The following is a 17712-nucleotide window of genomic DNA, read 5'->3' on the forward strand; positions in this document are numbered from 1 at the left end:
GGCAGGATCACTGTGAGGCCGAGCTACATAGTGAGACCTTTTACCAAATTTAAAGAAAAAGAAAAAAACACTAAACAGCATTCCAAAATTACTCAAGAATATCCTAGACAGAGAAAACAAAGTCAGAAAGTTAAATGGAATGAATACATCAAGCAAGACGAGTAGCTTAACAAAAAAAGAAAAAATAAAGGAGTCAACAACAGAAAAGGAACATAATCACAGGAATAAGTCAATACTTTTTCAGTAAGAACTTGGAATGTGAATCACTCCAGCTCCCCAATTAAAAGACATTGACTTGCAACCTGGATCAAATAACATAATTCAACAGCTTATTGTATTCAAAGAACTCAACAATCCAAAAAAGAAATGTGTAGATTTAAAACCAGAGCGTGGAAAACAATATTCCATACACCAGCGCTTCCAATGGCAAGAAGAAGCCAATTTTATTGTTATACAAGGCAAACTTTCAGCTGAAACTGTAGGCAAAAATAAGTGAAATAAAATAAACTTTTAAAAAACTGTAGGCAAAGAAAGTCACTACGCCCTAGTTATGAGAACAGTTTAGCAGGAAGAGGTAACGACAATCAGTGCACCAAGGCTAGGGGCGCCTGCCTTCATGAAGCACTGCTGGACACAGAAAGATCAAAGGAGCGTCAACACAATGACAGAGACAGAACCTAAGGAATACACAGTTGGAATGGGGGGAGGAGAAGAGGTAAGGAAGAAGAGGAAGGAGATGACATCATGCCTGTATAGACACAGAATAGCTAAGATGATTTTAGCTACCAGAGCGTGGAAACAATTTACTAATTACTATTAGGGGTTCCATCCCCAGGAATGACTATGAAGAAAGCTCTCCACAACACAGCATAGTCAAGATTGTAGATGTTTAACAAAAAGGCAGAATCAGTTACTAATTTCTATCAGTTTTTGAAGGTAGTACTTAATTAGTAACTTAATCAGTTACTTAATTAGTGACTTAATCAGTACTTAATTAGTAACTTAGTTACTAATTTCTATCAGTTTTTGAAGGTAGTACTTAATGCTTAAAATTTTTATTTTGACCAGTTTTATATGCTTGTCGCTGTAATCTGAGCAACTACAATGAAGACAGCAATGTGTAATGTAACAAGCACTGTTGAATACGTATCATCTTACTTTTTTATTTTTTTTAGTAAGGAGTCTACAGGGTCTCACTACACACATCAGACTTGTACTGATCCTCCTGCTTTCACCTCCCAAGCACTGCGATTACAGGTGCGCGCCACCACATCCTGCCTCAGTTGCCTCTCAGCGCACCCCTGGCACAGCACACATGGGATCAAGTCTGGTCCCTGCATCCGCCTAAGAAGGCACTTTCATCTGCTGAGCTATCTGGCCAGCCCTTTTATTTTAAAATTGTACTTTATTTCTAATGTGTTACCTATTATTTTTCTATTCTCTTACAATAAGTTAAAAACAAAAAATAAATATATACAAAGTGTGCTATCCTATTACAACAGAATATACATTATCTTTGGAATTATAAAGAACTTTCTTCCAAAATAAACACATACTAGTCCACAAAGCTTGCTTAAAAAACTACAAAAGAATTGAAATCATCACAAGTACAGGAGCACCTTGGTTCATGAACTTAATTCTTCCCAGGATTCTGGCTGCAAACCGAACTAGACAAGAGCCAAAGCAATCTTCCCCAGAAGGCCGACACTGAACCTAATTATTGAATGTGATACAGGTTCACTGTTGATCTTTGGGGGAAAATCTATTTGATTCTGTCCAATTCAGTTTGTGACCAGAACTGTGGAAAGAACTGCGTTTGGGGACAGAGGTACCACTGTGCACCACCAGTTCATAGCACGCTGATACTAGATTACAAAAGGAACCACCCCAGTTTTACAACTTGACATTAAATGACACACTCCTGTAACATGATGAGCAATAGAAGAAAGCAAGAAAGAACATTTGAAATTGCTAGAATCAAACAATAATGTCAGCATAGTGCATCAGAACACATGGGGCTTACTGAAAGCAGTTCTGAAAGGGAAACTTACTGCTGTGAGAGCTTACATTAGAAAGACAGTGAGCTGGGCTGAGGAGAGAGCTCAGCGGTCTAAGCCCCTGCCTGGCAAGCGCGTGGACCTGAGTTCAATCCCTGGCACTGCACGTTGTGCCGGCTCTGGAACCCCGGGGAACGTCGTGCTGGCTCAGAAAATGGGCACAGTGGTACATGCCTGCAATCCCAGCACCGGGGAGGCTGAGGCAGGAGAATCACTATGAGTCTGAATTGTGTAGTGAGACCTTGTATCAAATACATAAAAGAAAAAGAAAAACAGTGAACTCAAATAAATAAACTAACAATATGCCTCAGTAAACTAGAAGTGCAATCCAAAGCCTAAGCCCAGGATGTAGAGCGCAGTGCACCATGGCAGGGCGGCCCGGTGTGCCCGGCAGAGCAGCCTGGTACACCTGGAGGAGCCGCCAGCACAGTGACAGTTTCCTCAGAGCCCCACAGAGCCAGCGGTTGGCGAGTGAGGTGAACTGGCACTGTTTTTAGTACACAGGCGTGCAGAGCAGAGGTGGGCAGGAGGCTGCCACTTTAACTTCATGCATCGGGGAACAGTCCCGGACTGCTTCACTGCCAATGGTGGGAGAAGGCAAGCCCAGCCAGTCGCAGAGGACTGCTGCCATCTGGGAAACAGGCTGGGGAAATTCTGCTGAACTGTTGGAGCTGGGGCCGCCCAGACTCGCTCATGTGGCTGCCGGGGCCCAGAGGCACAAGAAGGAAGCTGCCTGGGCATGCAGGGGGACAAGGGCACTTCTCCTGCCCCGGGGCCAGCTGTTAAGAGCTAGTTGTGTGAAACTTAGGAAGCTGGGTGAGGTCTGAGAGGAGCCAGCTGTCCACCGGAGCAGCCCCAGGCTCTCCCTCACCAAGGGCACAACAGCCATTGGGACCGTGCTGCAAAGACAAACACGGTAAGGAGACACGGACATCATTTCCAGCCCAACACTGGGCCCAGTGTCCGCACCGAGGCCAAGATCGCCCCATAGCGAAGGTCCCACTGCGGACTCCCCAGGGTTGCACCTCGTAGTTTGGGATCTATGTTGGACACTAACAGAACTGTGCATGCCAGAGGAATTCTACTGTGCTTCTTTGTTTGGTCATTTGAGTGGTTTCCCTTTTCAGTCTTGTGGGGGTGTTTTTGTTCTTTGCTGCTTGGTTTTTGACCATTAGTGCTTCTTACCTTTATTTTTGTTTTATTCTATTCATCTTCTGCTTTTCACTCAACTGTCTTGTCTTAGTTACTTTTTACTCGTTGCTGGGACAAATACCCACCACTCAAAATGAAGGAAGGAAAGGTTTATTTAGCTCACAGTTACTGGAGATTCCGCGGGCTCCAAGGCAAATGACAGCAGTTCACTGAGAGAACACAAAGAAGAGCGGAGGAGGAGCCTCAGCTGCGGCGTCCATCAAGCCTCTCTCTTCCTTCTACGTGCGGCTGCTGAGATCAAGCTCCTCCGAGGACTGGGACTTCTCCGCGGAAGCGGGGCGGGCAGCAGGACGTCGTCGGGCAGGGCGGCTTCCTGCGCGTCTCAATTCCTGAGCCCTGCCCACCTGCGGGCGAGGCCCCCCGCTGGGAACTGCCGGGGCTGACTCAGCCAAGTAGACACAATGTGTCAACTAACATATGTCTGTATTGATTTTATGATACTTTCATGTGAGTGAACGTTATCTCTTGTCTTTCTGGCTTGTTTCAATAGTCTTTTGGTTTTTATTTTATTGTTTCTCTCCTGTGTTCTCCAGTTTCACAAAACTTGGGTTATATCTTTTGCCTTACATCCTTTCTTCTACTATATTTCTCCCTATTCATCTCTCTGTTTTGTTCCCTATCCCTCTTAAATAACCCCAAACAGGATAAAATTAATACACCAAATGGAAACTCATTGCATGCAAGTTCTTAGTATATGCTGGGTTTTGTCTTATAACTGTAGCGATTGATTGCTCCAGTGGCCTAGCGTACCACAGTAATAGTTGCCACAGCTTGCAAGTGGCTGGGCCATCCTTGCTGCTACTGTTCATGATAATTGTATGGCTATGCTCAGGTTTGCCGTACAGGTTGTAGTCAGCTTTTCTCATTCACAGAACAACACTGTGATTGGGATGACAATCCTCACCATAGTCCAGTACCAAAGCATGGGGTGCTGACCTAACTAGACAGCAAGTTCTCATCCTTAATAAATTGGGAAGGCCAGTTCTTGGGTTAGACACAAAGAACCACCTGCACCTTGTTTAAACATTTTCTAGGACCTCAGTACTTAGTGATAAAGCTATTTACAATAAGAAATGTACAACCAGCAACACAGAAAATAAAACAAAATTAAGAATAGAAAATGCAAAATGAAAAGATGCAAAAGCAAAATGCAATCTCAGACTTCCAGCCCACCCGGGACAACTCAAGAGCATACAGAAATAGAAGAAATCTGAAGCCACACACTGGAACATTCTGAAATGATAGTAACAGAAGTGAAAAAAGCAACTATAAGTGGCTATAGAAAAATAATCTCTCATGTAAAAAAGAGAATGATGGTTAAAATGAAAGACGTATCCAATGAATCTAGAGTAGACACAGGCAAGAAAAGAGGATCTTAGGAAAAGAATGGAAACCATGAATTCCAGCAAAGAAATTGAATCCATAAAACAGATCCAAACAGATGTCCAAGGAATTAAAAACTCCATTGAAAGTACACACACACACACACACACACACACACACAAAAGAAAGTATACACAACAGATTGAACAAAGGCTAAAGTAAAATGAAAGATCTAGAAGACAAGATTGTAGCTAGCAATCATGAGAAGAAAGTTATCTCAAAAATAGCAAGGGATCATGAAAATTAAATCCAACAGCTGCAAGACTGCACAAAAAAGAGCAAAGATTGACTGGAATCCATGAGATAGTGCAAGTTCCACAAAAACCTCGTTACAGACGCAATAGCAGAAAACTTCACAACACTGATAAAGAATTTAACATACAAATAAGTGAAGTATATAGAAATCCCAATAGACATGACCAAAATAAATCTACTCTAAGGCATGTAGGAAGCAAGATTCCAGAAATTCATCACAAAACAGAATACTAAAAATTATTAAAAAAAAGAAACAAATCAATTACAAGTGAAAACCATTAGAATTACAGCAGACTTCTCTACACAAACGCTCAAGTCAAGGAGAGCTTGGAATAGTTCAAGTCCTAAAATAAAAGAGCCTCCAGCCCAGATTGATGAACCCTCAAAACTATTTGTCAGAATCAGTGGTCACAAAAGATACTTCCATGATCAAGAACATTGACCAGGAAGCTAGTTCCCCTAAGGGCTCTAACAGTTATTCAAGAAAGTGATAAGAAAGACCATAATTCCAAGAGCACTATGGAAAAAGACCACCAGGCAAGCCAAGCAATTAAATAGAGGAGAAAAAATGGGAACCAGCAATAGGAAAATACTGTGAGAAGGATAAGCCAATACATATCAGTTATGACTATCAATGTAAATGGTCTTAATTTATAAAAAAAACCAGACTGGTAGAATGGATCAAAAAGCAAGATCCAGGGCTAGCAAGATAGCTCAGCAGACTAAGTGTCTACCTGGCAAGTGCAAAGACCTGGGTTCAATACCTGGTACTGCATACTGTGCTGGCCCCAGAGTCCCAGGCGCACCTAGCCAGCCACTGAGACCAGCTGTGGTGGTAAACACCTGTAATCCCAGCACTGAGGAGGCTGAGACAGGAAGATCATATGAGTCTGAGCCATATAGCAAGACCCTGTACCAAATAAATTAAATAAATAAATAGGCTATCAGCAGATAGCTGGCAAAATTAAATGTATGCTGTTATTCTAAATTTTACTTGGAGAAAATAAATACAGGTAAGAGAATAAACTCAGTCATACGTATTAACATGGAGTAAGAGACATTTTAATGGTACATCTGAAATAGCAGAATTTAAAATAGTTGGACAATCTTACTGAAATATACTCCAGACAATTCGTTTGCAATGGATGGCCATAGTGAAAGCCTTTCTGCTTGACCTTTAAATATTTTCATTTTTGTCTCAAGAGGGATACAGCATAAATTACAAAGCAGTGCTGGCTCTACTGGAAAGCCACAGCCAGTCTTCAAAGAACATAACTTTCTAAGTTTACACTTTATTAAAGAAAATAGCTGGGGAGATAGCGCAGTAGAATAAGTGCCTGCCTGGCAAGCACAGGGTCCTGCATTCAATCCCTGGTACTGCAAAAATAAAATTAATTTAAAATAAAAAATAACAGAGGTCCTCTTAATGTTCTTTATGAATATTGCCCTTGGAAAATAAATTGATTTAGAACAAATAAGCTTTTATATATGTTTTCTTTCTTGCAGCTCACCAGGACATGATTATAGCTTCTCAAGCTTATCTAAAATAAAAGACAGTATATATATCAACATTTTTGATGAAGTGACCATTGAAAAACATCAGGTAATGTACAGTAATTAAAATAATCAGTGTTGAAATAATTCTAAGAAGATTAAACTGAATGAAATCTGGTAACTATCAAGAAATGTATTTTAGCCACAAAATCTCTATCCAAAGCTTTCAAAAAAGAATTTGAGGCAAACTGTAGCAAAATAGACATATGATGACTCATGTCAAAGATAATGTAGATCAAAAACTACATATAAGAGGAGGAAAGATTAAATATTCCAGAGCTTGAGAGTAGTAGGTTTTGTAGTTGAACATTACCTATAAATATGAGCTTCATGGTAGTCAAGACAGAAAGATAAATAAAAATAGGTTGAATACTTCTTAGCTGAATAAAGAAAATATACCACTTCTGTGAAAGACCAAATTAATTCTAGGACTAAAATTTAGTCTGCTTAATGTTGTCTCTAAAATTGCTGAACGTCTTCCTCATTATATGTGAGCGTTTCTAACACCGTGCCTGCACTACCGCAGTAAGTGTTGAAATAAATGTTAGTCTCCTTCATACTGAAGTTAGCACTACAAACGTGACTGTCCATTGTGCTCCCTTTTGGGGGATAATTAACTGTAGGTAAATGGATTAGTGTTTTCCAGAGGAATAGAGCCAATTAAATATAATACGAGGGGGTTTATTAGATGGCTTACACAGTTAAAAAAGATAAGGGGCTTACAGAGTTAGAGCCTAAATACCCCGACAATGGCTGTTTTCAGGCTGGGAAGCCAGGGAGGATAGGAACTGCTCAGCCCAGGACTCGGAAAGGAGAGATCCGGTGTACAGCCCCTGTTCAAGGCTGGGGGCTTGAGACTCCGCTGGAGAGCCCTTGGTGCAAGTCTGTGTTCAAAGATCACAGGCAACAGCAGCAGCAGGAAGAAGAAAAAAAAACAAAAAAAAGCACCCACCCACCAAGGGTGGATGATGAGCTTGCACAGGCTTCCATTCTCTGCTCTTTCATTCAGTCTGGGCCCCAGTCTACCGGCTGATGCCCCCAAGTTCAGAGCAGGTCTTCCCCATGACGTCCACCGACCACATGCCATCTTCTCTGGAAATGTCTTCCCATCCAGAATGTGGTTAACCAACTTTTGGGGCATTTTTCACTCCAGTCAAGTTGACAACCAAATTAAACATCACGGTAAGTTCAATGCTTCATGCGAATGCCTGCAAAATTCTATGGCAGTACTATTAAAGGTTAATTCTAATTCTACTTGGAAACTACTGGGTATCCAGGTAAAAGAAGTTGAGGAAGACCTTGAAGCATACAGTTCAGGACTGATCCTACTATAAGAACTACTGAAAATCATAATAATAATCTTCAGTCTGTTTTTTGAAGAGAAATCCCCACACATTCTTATTAAAAATCAACCATTTTTTTTTTTTTTTGCTTTGTTTTGTTTTTTGTGGCCAACGCAGGCTCAGATAGACCTAGAGGCAGGGCTGGCACAGCATGTGGTGCTGGGGATTGAACCCCGGTTCCCACATGCTTGCCTAAGCTTGCTTAAGCAGGTGCTTTAGACTGCTGAGCTATCTTTTTTTTTCCATAATTTTATTGAGAAACAAATAGCAATGAGACAGTTTCCAATCAAATTGGTAGGACAGTTCCAATAATTAACACATTGCATACTCTCTTCCTACTGGTTATTTGCTGTACAAGATGCAGACATGATATTCTATTTACAAACACTATTACAACAAATCCCTCTATTCATTAAGAAAATGTAACTATATATCTGTCCTAACCATTTTGAATACACAGATACAAAATGAACATTAATCTGTATCCCTTTTTTGTTTAGTTCCGTCATTTGAATATCATATGTGTGTTAACTCAGCAAAATATTCTAAAAGAGTCCAGTAGTCCATAATAGTATTGGGTATTCCACCTGACTGGCAATGTCAGAAATTGTTGACCTGAGTCCCCTACAGCTCAACATAACAGCATGGCTTTACTTCTTATATTTCATTTTTATACTTTTCTTCTGGATGTTTAAGACCAAGATAAAGCAAGACCTATGCAATAAGAGTTGTAGCTTTTGGATCTGATAAGGTCAGTGAAATGCCCTCAGGACTTATCCTGAGATCCTGTACCTCAGATTGTAGATCCTTTGTGAGTGTCAGCCATGTGGATGAGTCTCGGCCATTGCTTGGCCAGTGTGCTCTCTGTGAAAGCCTGAGAAAATGAGCTATCTTTCCAGCCCCCAAAAAATCAATTCTTAATAAAAGACAAAATAATGATTGTTGGTAAATCAAAACCTTGTTGCATCTGAGTGGTATATATTAAACATGAGGGTAATTAAACTATTAAACACTATTAAACACTAATTTAGTGATGACTTTTCTGTGAAGAGTTAAACTGAGTTTCTGTCATATAAACTGATCATGAGTGGAACTTTAAAAATCCAAAAGAATGCTTGAGGGATTTTTTTCTCTCAAACATGAATTATATCAATGACCAATAAATTCAAAATTTGAATAGCAATGGACTAGCAATTTAACCCTTGAACTGTTGTTAGAAGGAGACCCATATACTTTAGGTATCAGATTTGATGGTGACAATGTTGGCATGCTGCTTAGGAAAGGAAAGGGCGGCAGCACACACACTTCAGAAGCACATTGACAAAATTGAAAAGGAAAGAGCTTCTTCTCACAGATCAGGAAGGGTAACTGTGGACCAAAACATGCCATTTTTTCATAAAAGATTCAATCCAGGTAGCAAAAAAAAAAAAAAAAAATCCTTATTCCATTTTGGGGGCCTGCACCTTAGCTCGGTTCTTTAAGTAGCTGCTTCAACAAAGCAGTCAGGCTCAGGTTGCTGTGGTTCGATCCCCACAACTCAAGCCAGCCAAACCTGCCCTGAAGGCATTCTGAGAAAAAAAAAATCCTTATTCAATCCAGGCAGAGCCCCATGATAACCACTCAGATGCAACAAACTTTTGATTTACCAGTGATCATTATTGTGTCCAGAAATGCCTCAATTTCGCCTTTTCTCCTCCTGAATTTTTCTTGTGGTTCCCATGGATCTCCTGTTCACGAGTCATCTGCCAACAGAAAGCTGAAGATTTGAAGTTTCACAGACAAAAAGCCTATTTTTAGCACTAGGAATCACACAGCTGGGTTAGCACACCTGAAGCAATCCTGGAGCATTTCCACGAACTAAAATTATAACAAACAGTCTGATAGCCACAAAAGGACTGTAATTCAATACTCAAATGTTGTTTTAAATTTTTTTGAAAAATTAGTATTTTTCAAGATTTTAAAGTTTATTAGTGTACTGTTTTCAACGTAGCTCATAATTTTTGACCTACTGAAATCTACTCACCTCTCATTTATAAATTTACACAGATGTGTCTGTTTTAAAAATTCTAATTTGGAAGTGCAAAACTCTCGAAATCGAGGGGTCCCGTTGAAAGGAGTTTTATTGAGCCATTACAGTTGATAACTAGAAACAAAGACCAAGATCCTAAGGTTAGCAAGTTCCTACTCAACCAAAGAAAGCCAGGTAGACAGTAGCTGGGACACGGCTGAGGGGCCTGGCAGAGCCGGAGGTCTGTAATGGAAATGTTGGGGAAACAAAGCACAGATCACTCACGTTGAACCTATATTAGCTGTAGATAAGAAAGGGTCATACAAAGGGAGAAAGCTGATAGGGTAAGGAGAAGAGTCTTGCTTCCAGAAGGCTAGGATACAAGCAAAATGAGGTGGCATCTAGTGGTACAGGACGGTCTTGTTCTATTCCACCTGCAGTTGCTACATTTTCATCCTTGACCTAACAGTTTTTAAATTCTTTTTACAAAATTTTTGGTGTTTTTATTTTGCGGTACTGGGGATTGAACTCAGGACCCTACGCTTGCCAGGTAAGCGCTTATTCTACTGAGCTATCTCCCCAGCTCTCAATTTTTGGTTTTAAATTCTAGTTGTATTACAGTGTAACCAATTGTATTGTGTATGTGGGCCCCTGACCCACAGTTCATGTCTGAAGCTGTTGGTACCAATTCTACGGTTGCCAAATAATTAAATACACATACAGTGACAGGGTAAGAAGACACATCAGGCAAGGAGGTTTTTTCATTAAAAAAATCAAATACTCTGAAAAGATGAAAAGGCTAGGGAGGAAAAACTAAATACACAAATATATGGAATTCATTGGTAGGGTTTATTTAAAGGAATGGTTCACTCATGGCAGCTCATTTCAACCGTTTAACCCTCAGCGTCTGCAACAGCTTCACTGCATGAGTCTGTGGGGCAGACTCAGCGCACACATTACAGCTCATGAACTAAATTTTGCTTCGTCACTTAGTATAAGCAGTTCATATGCTGACTCATTAAGGTTAATTAAGTATATAATTCACACTGATGGTATTCAAATAAAATTTTTTCATTGCTTCTCAGAGAAGATCCATAGGGAACCAATTTTAAAGTGAACCCTAATGGGTATAACCTATGACCTGCGGCGGGGTAAACCTAGGAAGCCTGGGCTGTCCTGGGAACCTGGGATGGAAAGAGTCATGCAGCTGAGGTGACTGCAGTCAGAATTCCAAAGCCATAGCTGCTGTAGGCACCGTTAGGAGCCTACCTTTTAGGCTAGAATGACACAGTCGTCCTTGCTCATCTCTGCTGTGGCAGGCCAGCCTCTGGATGTAGAAGGCCCTAGTAAGTGGAACGGGTAACTTCTCAAGCACAAAGTGTTAAAAGGGCTCCAGATGTCCAAAGACAGTGGGACTAATGGTAAGAATTAGGGTTTGGGAGTTTAGAAAAAAATTAGCCTTTTTCTTTCTCCCTTTCCCAGAGGTTTCTCATTTCTGACCTTTGGTTGGCAAGATGAGAAGTTAATTCACTAAAAATGAAATGGATCATAGAGTACTGCCAAAGTGAGGGTGACAGGGGTAGTAAGTGCCAACCCCACCTAGGCCTCGTTCCTGGTTTTCCTCACTCTTCACACTTCCTCTAATTTAAAAGCCATCGCTGAAAAAAAATGGTAAACAACAATCTGCACATATTAAAGTAATTTGACAAATTTTGACATGTGTATTTACCCAGGAAACCATCATCACATTCAGGACTATGAATATACCCCCAAAAGCTTTTCCCTGCCCAGTTGGCGTATCTCCACCTTTCCTCCTCCTAACTCCCACGTCACCAACATTGATCTGTTGTCTGTTATTGTAGTTTGTAGAATTTGATAGAAATTGATGGCCAGCCGAATAGCTCAGTGGATTAAAGCACCTGCAAGAAGGTGCAGGGGCCGAGGGTTCAATCCTTGGGCCTGCCATGCCAGCCCCGCCCCCGGGGAGTGCTGAGACAGCAATTGAGATTGGACATGGTGGTGTACACCCATAATCCCAGCTCTTGAGAGGCTGTAAACAGGCGGAGCACTACGAGCCAAATCTAGTAGTGAGAACCTGAACACGCTGTAGGCCCTTCCCTATAATACAAAAAAAAAAGAAAAGAAAGAAAAAGAAATTGAATCATTTCACCCAATGAATGCATAAATGAAAACATCACATTATACTTCATTAAAAAGTACAAATATTATGTCAATCAAAACATAAAAATTATTAAAATAAAAAATTAAATTAACAAAAATTCAGTGATCTTACTGGTGAATGAATCATCCAGATTCTCTTAGCTATATCTTTTTTACTAAAATGAAATCATACTATACATATCATTTTATAACCTCTTGATTTCATGATACTTTCAATTCTTGTGTCAATAAACATGGAATTATATTACAAAAAAATGGGATCATAGAGTATGTGATCTTTTTTGGGAAGAGGGGTTGCTGCTTTTACTTGGAGGATTTCAAGATTCACCCATGTTGTAGCTCAATTCCATGTATATTTATATATCCATTTGTTGAACATTTGGGTTATCTATTTGTTTTGTTCTTTGAGATGTAGGCCTTGCACATGTTAGGCAAGTACTCTACCATTGAGCTACAATGCAGCCCAATTTTTTTATTATTATTAAAAATAAAACTTCTATGAACACTTGTATTTAAATCTTTGTATAAAAAATGCTTTTATTTCTCTTAGTAAGTACCTAGAAGTTAAATGGTTGGCTGTTTTAAGAAACCTACTTCTGAACATGATTGTAGCATTTTTCATTCTATTTTGTCAAACTTTTAAATTTTAGCCATTTTAAGAGATGCGTGATTGTTTCTCATTATAATTTAATTTGCATTCCTAATTATTAATGATCTTGAGCATTTTCCTATGTACATTCTTCATAGTTGTTCAAAGCCTTTTTTTAAAAATTGAACTTTTCGTGTGTGTGTGTGTGTGTGTGTGTGTGTGTGTGTGTGTTGTGTGTATGCTTAGGACAGGGTGTACAGCCTATACGGGGTCTCACGTGTAGACCAGACTCCTAGTGATCTTCCTGTTCGCAGCCTCCTGAGTGCTGGCTTCTAGGCGTGTGCTGCCACATGCAGTCTCAATCGCCATCGCAGCAGGCCCCGGGGGCGAGGCCAGCGCAGCAGGCCAGGGCATCGAACTGCCAGCCCCTGCGTGTGCCTAAGCAGGCACTTTAATCTGCTGAGCTATTTGGCCAGCCCCTGTTTTTGTTATTGAGTTTTGAGAATTCTTTAGTCATTTTATGTACAAATCTCTTATCAGATATATGGCTTGTAAATATTTTATCCCAGCATAGAACAGGTCTTCATTTACTAGTCGGTATACTGTATTTGTTTCTTTTTTCCTGTGAAGAGTAAAAACAAAAATAGAAGCAAAGACAGAAACAGAGGAACAGGCTCTTTCCCCCATCTTCCCGTGCCGCCACAATGGTGTGCGTGAATGTCCTGGCCGATGCTCTCAGGAGCATCCACAATGCCGAAAAGAGGCAACGCCAGGTCCTCCTCAGGCCGCGCTCCCAAGTCACTGTCGGGTTTCTAACTGTGATGGTGAAGCGTGGTTACAGTGGTGAACCTGAAATCACTGATGATCACAGGGCTGGAAAAATTGGTGTCAACCTCACAGGAAGGCTAAACAAGTGTGGTGTGATCAGCCCCAGGTTTGATGTGCAGCTGAAAGACCTGGAAAAATGGCAGAATAACCTGCTCCCATCCCGTCAGTTTGGTTTCACTGTATTGACGACCTCAGCTGGCATCTTGGATCATGAAGAAGCGCGACGAAAACACACAGGAGGAAAAATCCTGGGATTCTTTTTCTAAGGATGTAAAACATACAAATAAAATGCCTCAGCGGAAAAAAGAAAGAAAGAAAGACAGACAGACAGACAGACAGACAGACAGACAGACAGACAGACAGAGAGTAACAGGTCCATTCTAATGGAGATGGCTTAGTAGACTAAGTGCTTCCCTGGCAAGCACAAGGGCCTGAGTTCAATCCCCGGTTGGGGGGAGGGGGGAGAAACAAAGAAAAAAAGAAAAGAAAAGAAACAGAGTAACATACAAAAATACATATGGAGTTGGGGAGTTAGGGCAGTCTAAGCACCTGCCTGGCAAGTTCATGGACCTAAGTTTGATCCCCTGGTGCCCTGGTGCCAGCCACAAAACCAGGCGTGGTGATGCATGCCTGTAATCCCAGGGTTGGGGAGGCTGTGACAGAAAGATCCCTATGAGTTTGAACTGCATAACATGACCCTGTACCAAATAAATAAATACTTTTTTTAAAGGAGTATAAAAATAATTGCTAAGACATTAGAAATGGTACACATTTAGAAGAGCACGGTGAGAGGTTTTCAGCTGTGGTGGTTGCGTTGCACGCTGCTGGCCTCAGTGTAGTTGCTCAGATTACAGATATTAGCATATAGAGTTAGTCAAAGTGAAAACGTTGAACATTAACTTTTACTTTCAAAGAACTGATGGAAATTATGAGGACAGTCGTCTCTGCTATCCTGAATACATACTTGCATGATTTTCCCCTTCCTTTTTTCCTATCTTTTCTCCTTTCCCTCATTCGAATTGTTTATTCCTTATGTCCGGCTACTTTCCTTTTTACTACATCTGTTGTACCTTTCAGTTATTACTTACTCTTGCAGGTTCTTGCATTAGGGAGACAATGCAGTGTTTACACATGTGGGTCGATTTATTTCGCTTATGAGTTTAGCCTCTAGTTGCATCCACTTACCTATGAAAGCCTCAGGATTTTCTTTCTTTATAGCTGAGTAATACTCCATTGTATAAAAATACCACATCTTTTTGTCCGTTCCTCAGGTGGTGGGCATTTGCGTTGTTTTCAAGATTTAACTATGACAAATTGTGCTGCTATAAACACGAGTGCACCTCTATCACTGTGATACGATGTTCTTAGTTCTTCTGAAAAAAATACTCAGAACAGGAATAGTTGGCTTGACGTAACTGGGACTTCCAATCCGAGGTTTTTGAAGAGTGTCCGTACTGCTTTCCACAGTGACTGGAGCAGTCTACACTCCCACCAACAATGGAGAAGAGTTCCCTTTTCCCCACAGCCTCTCTAGAATTCATTAGTTGATTTCTTTATGATAGTCATTTTTTCTGGAGTGAGATGGTATCTCAGAGTTGTTTTAATTTATATTTCTTGAATGACCAGTGCCGTGGAACATTTTTTCACATACTTATTTACCATTTAAATTTCTTCCTCTAAGGAGGGTATTCATCTCAGATGCCCATTTTTGGACTGGGTCTTTGAAATTGGGGGGCCTGATTTTTCTTTAGTCCTGTATCTATTCTAAGTAGAACTCCTTTGTCTGAGTGATTTTTTTTTTCTTCTTGCGGTACTGGGGATTCAACTCAGGACCCTGCGCTCACCAGGCAAGCACTTATTCTACTGAGATATCGCCCTGCGCCCCTGAGTGATTGTTGATTAAGATTTTTTTCTCAGTTTGTGGGATGTCTTTTCATGCTGTTGGTGATTTCTTTTGACATGCAGAAACGTCTCAATAAGGTGAAACCCAGTTGTTGATTCTTTGAAGAATTTCCTGTTCAGTTTATTTTTTGTTCATGAATTCTCTGCCTATACTATGTCTTCAAGATTTCTACCTAATTTCTTTTCTGGGTTTAGTCTTTCTGTTTTGTGTTTGTTTGTTTGTTTGTTTGTTTGTGGTATTGAGGATCAAACTCAGAACCTTGTACTTTCCAGGAAGTTGCTTTATGCTACTGAGCTATATCCCTGGCCCCACGTGTTTCTGTTTTAATGTTTAGATCTATAAAACATTTTTACTTTATTTTTTAAAATTTATTTATTTATTTATTTATTTATTTATTTATGTGGGAGGGGGTGGCCAGCTCAGCCCACCAAGAGGCGGGGCTGGCTGGCATGTGGTGCTGGGGGATTGAACCACGGTCCCTGTGCTTTGCCAAGCCTGTTCCAAGTAGGTGCTTTAGACCACTGAGCCATCTCAGGAGCCCAAACATTTTTACTTTGGTTTAGTGCATTGTGATAGACCTGGGTCAAGTTTTAGTTTTAAGCATCTGGAAAGCCAGTTTCTCCAGCACCATTTATTCAAGAGACTATCTTTCTTCCAGTGAACATGTTTGACTCCTTTGTCAAAGATCAGGTGACTGAGTGTGTTTATAGTTATGTCTACATCTTTTAATCTGTTCCATTGATCCTCAGGTCTGTTTTGTTTTTTTTCTGGGACCATGCTGATTTTATCACAGTAGCTTTGTAGTATAATTTCAAGTCAGGGATTGTAATGCCTCCTGCCTTGCCTTTGTTGGTCAGAATTACATTTACTATTCTAGGTCTTTTCTGGTTCCAAGTGAACTTTAGGTATGTTTTCTCTAGATCTGTGAAGTATGTTGATGGTGTTTTGATAGGGGTTGCATTAAATCTGTATAACAATTTCGGGAGTATGGTCATTTTCACAATGTTGGTTTTTGCTCTTGAGGACCAAGGAATATCTTTCCATTTTCTGAAATCCTCTTTGATCTCTTTTTTCCCAGTATTGTAATCTTCACGTATAGGTTTTTTTACTTTCATTGTTAGGCTAATTCCTAAGTATTTCATTTTTTTGGATGCTATTATGAAGGGTATTTTTCTAATTTCTCTCTCAGTGAGTTTGGGTGTTGACTTTGTATTCTGCTATGCTACTGAATTTGTTTATTAATTCTAGGAGATTCTTGGTGGAATTTTTTGGATCTTCCATGTAGAGTATCATGTTGTCTGTGAATAATGATAGTTTAACTTCTTCCTTTCCTATTCTTATCCTTTTATTTTTCTTATCTAATGGCTCTGGCTAATTTTTCCATAACCATGTTGAAAAGAGTGGTAATGGTGGACATCTTTGTCTTGTACCTTCTGTCTACTTGATCTATCTTTTTGAGATAATGGAGTGTTAAGATCTCCTGTTAAGATTGTGTTATTGGTTATTAGATTTTTCATGTCTTTTAAAATTTGTCTTATATAGTTCGGTGCTCCTATATTTGGTGCATACATATTTATGACTTTTATCTCTTCCTCTTAAAGTTTTCCCCTAAAATTTCAGAAATGTCTGTCTTTATCTGGTTTGATCATTCTTGGCTTGAAGTTCAGATTGTCTGTGAACAGAAAAGCTACCCCTGCCTTTTTCTCTGTTTCTGGCTCATGTAACATTGTTTTCTATTCTTTGACTTTCAGCTTATGAATTTCTTTTAGGTTAAATGTGTTTCTTGATACAGCATATTGTTGGATTACATTTCTTGTTCCACTGTCAATCTATTTCTTTTAATTGGTGAATAGAGTCCATTTAAATTGATGGTTGTAATTGACATGTATTGGCTTATGTTTGTCATGTTATTTTTCTGCTGTTGGTTCCCTACTTTTTCTGTGTTTAATTGTTTGCCTTGTTTGATGGTTTCTTTCTGTTGTTGTGGGTTGGAATTTGTTTTCTTATAGGTCTTAATATACTTCGCTCCATGCTCTTCTTGACTTAATGGCTTGTGTTGAGAAATCTGCTGTGATTCTGATGGGCTTTCCTTTAAATGTGATCTTTTTCTTTTCTCTAGCAGCTTTTTGTATGTAGTTTATGTGCTGAATTTCTGGGATATTGATTATTATGTGTCTGGGTGTAGATTTATTTTGGCTCATTTTATTTGAAATTCTATTTGCCTTGATTATCTAACTGCAGATTATTTCCCCATACTTGCGAAGTTTTCTGCTATTACTTCTGCAAATATTTATGATATTGGTGTTGGCTCCTTCTTTTTCATTAACACCTATTAGTCTTTTTTTTTAATTTTTTTTAACATTTATTTAGTGTGTGTGTGTGTGTGTGTGTGTGTGTGT

At 39.8% G+C, this 17712-nt stretch overlaps 1 protein-coding gene across 1 annotated transcript in view; it reads left to right on the forward strand.

The window, feature by feature from the left end:
• The window catches only part of Cc2d2b (coiled-coil and C2 domain containing 2B), a 95310-nt gene that overhangs the window by 50082 nt on the left and 27516 nt on the right, over positions 1-17712 (forward strand). The window contains exons 24-27 of the mRNA XM_023709075.1: positions 6414-6510; positions 9919-9920; positions 13381-13422; positions 15748-15767. Of these exons, the coding sequence (XP_023564843.1) occupies positions 6414-6510; positions 9919-9920; positions 13381-13422; positions 15748-15767 (161 nt within the window). The remainder of the gene's footprint in view (positions 1-6413; positions 6511-9918; positions 9921-13380; positions 13423-15747; positions 15768-17712) is intronic.

The sequence above is a fragment of the Octodon degus genome, unplaced genomic scaffold (assembly GCF_000260255.1).
Source record: "Octodon degus isolate 3935 unplaced genomic scaffold, OctDeg1.0 scaffold00010, whole genome shotgun sequence".
Lineage (NCBI taxonomy): Eukaryota > Metazoa > Chordata > Mammalia > Rodentia > Octodontidae > Octodon > Octodon degus.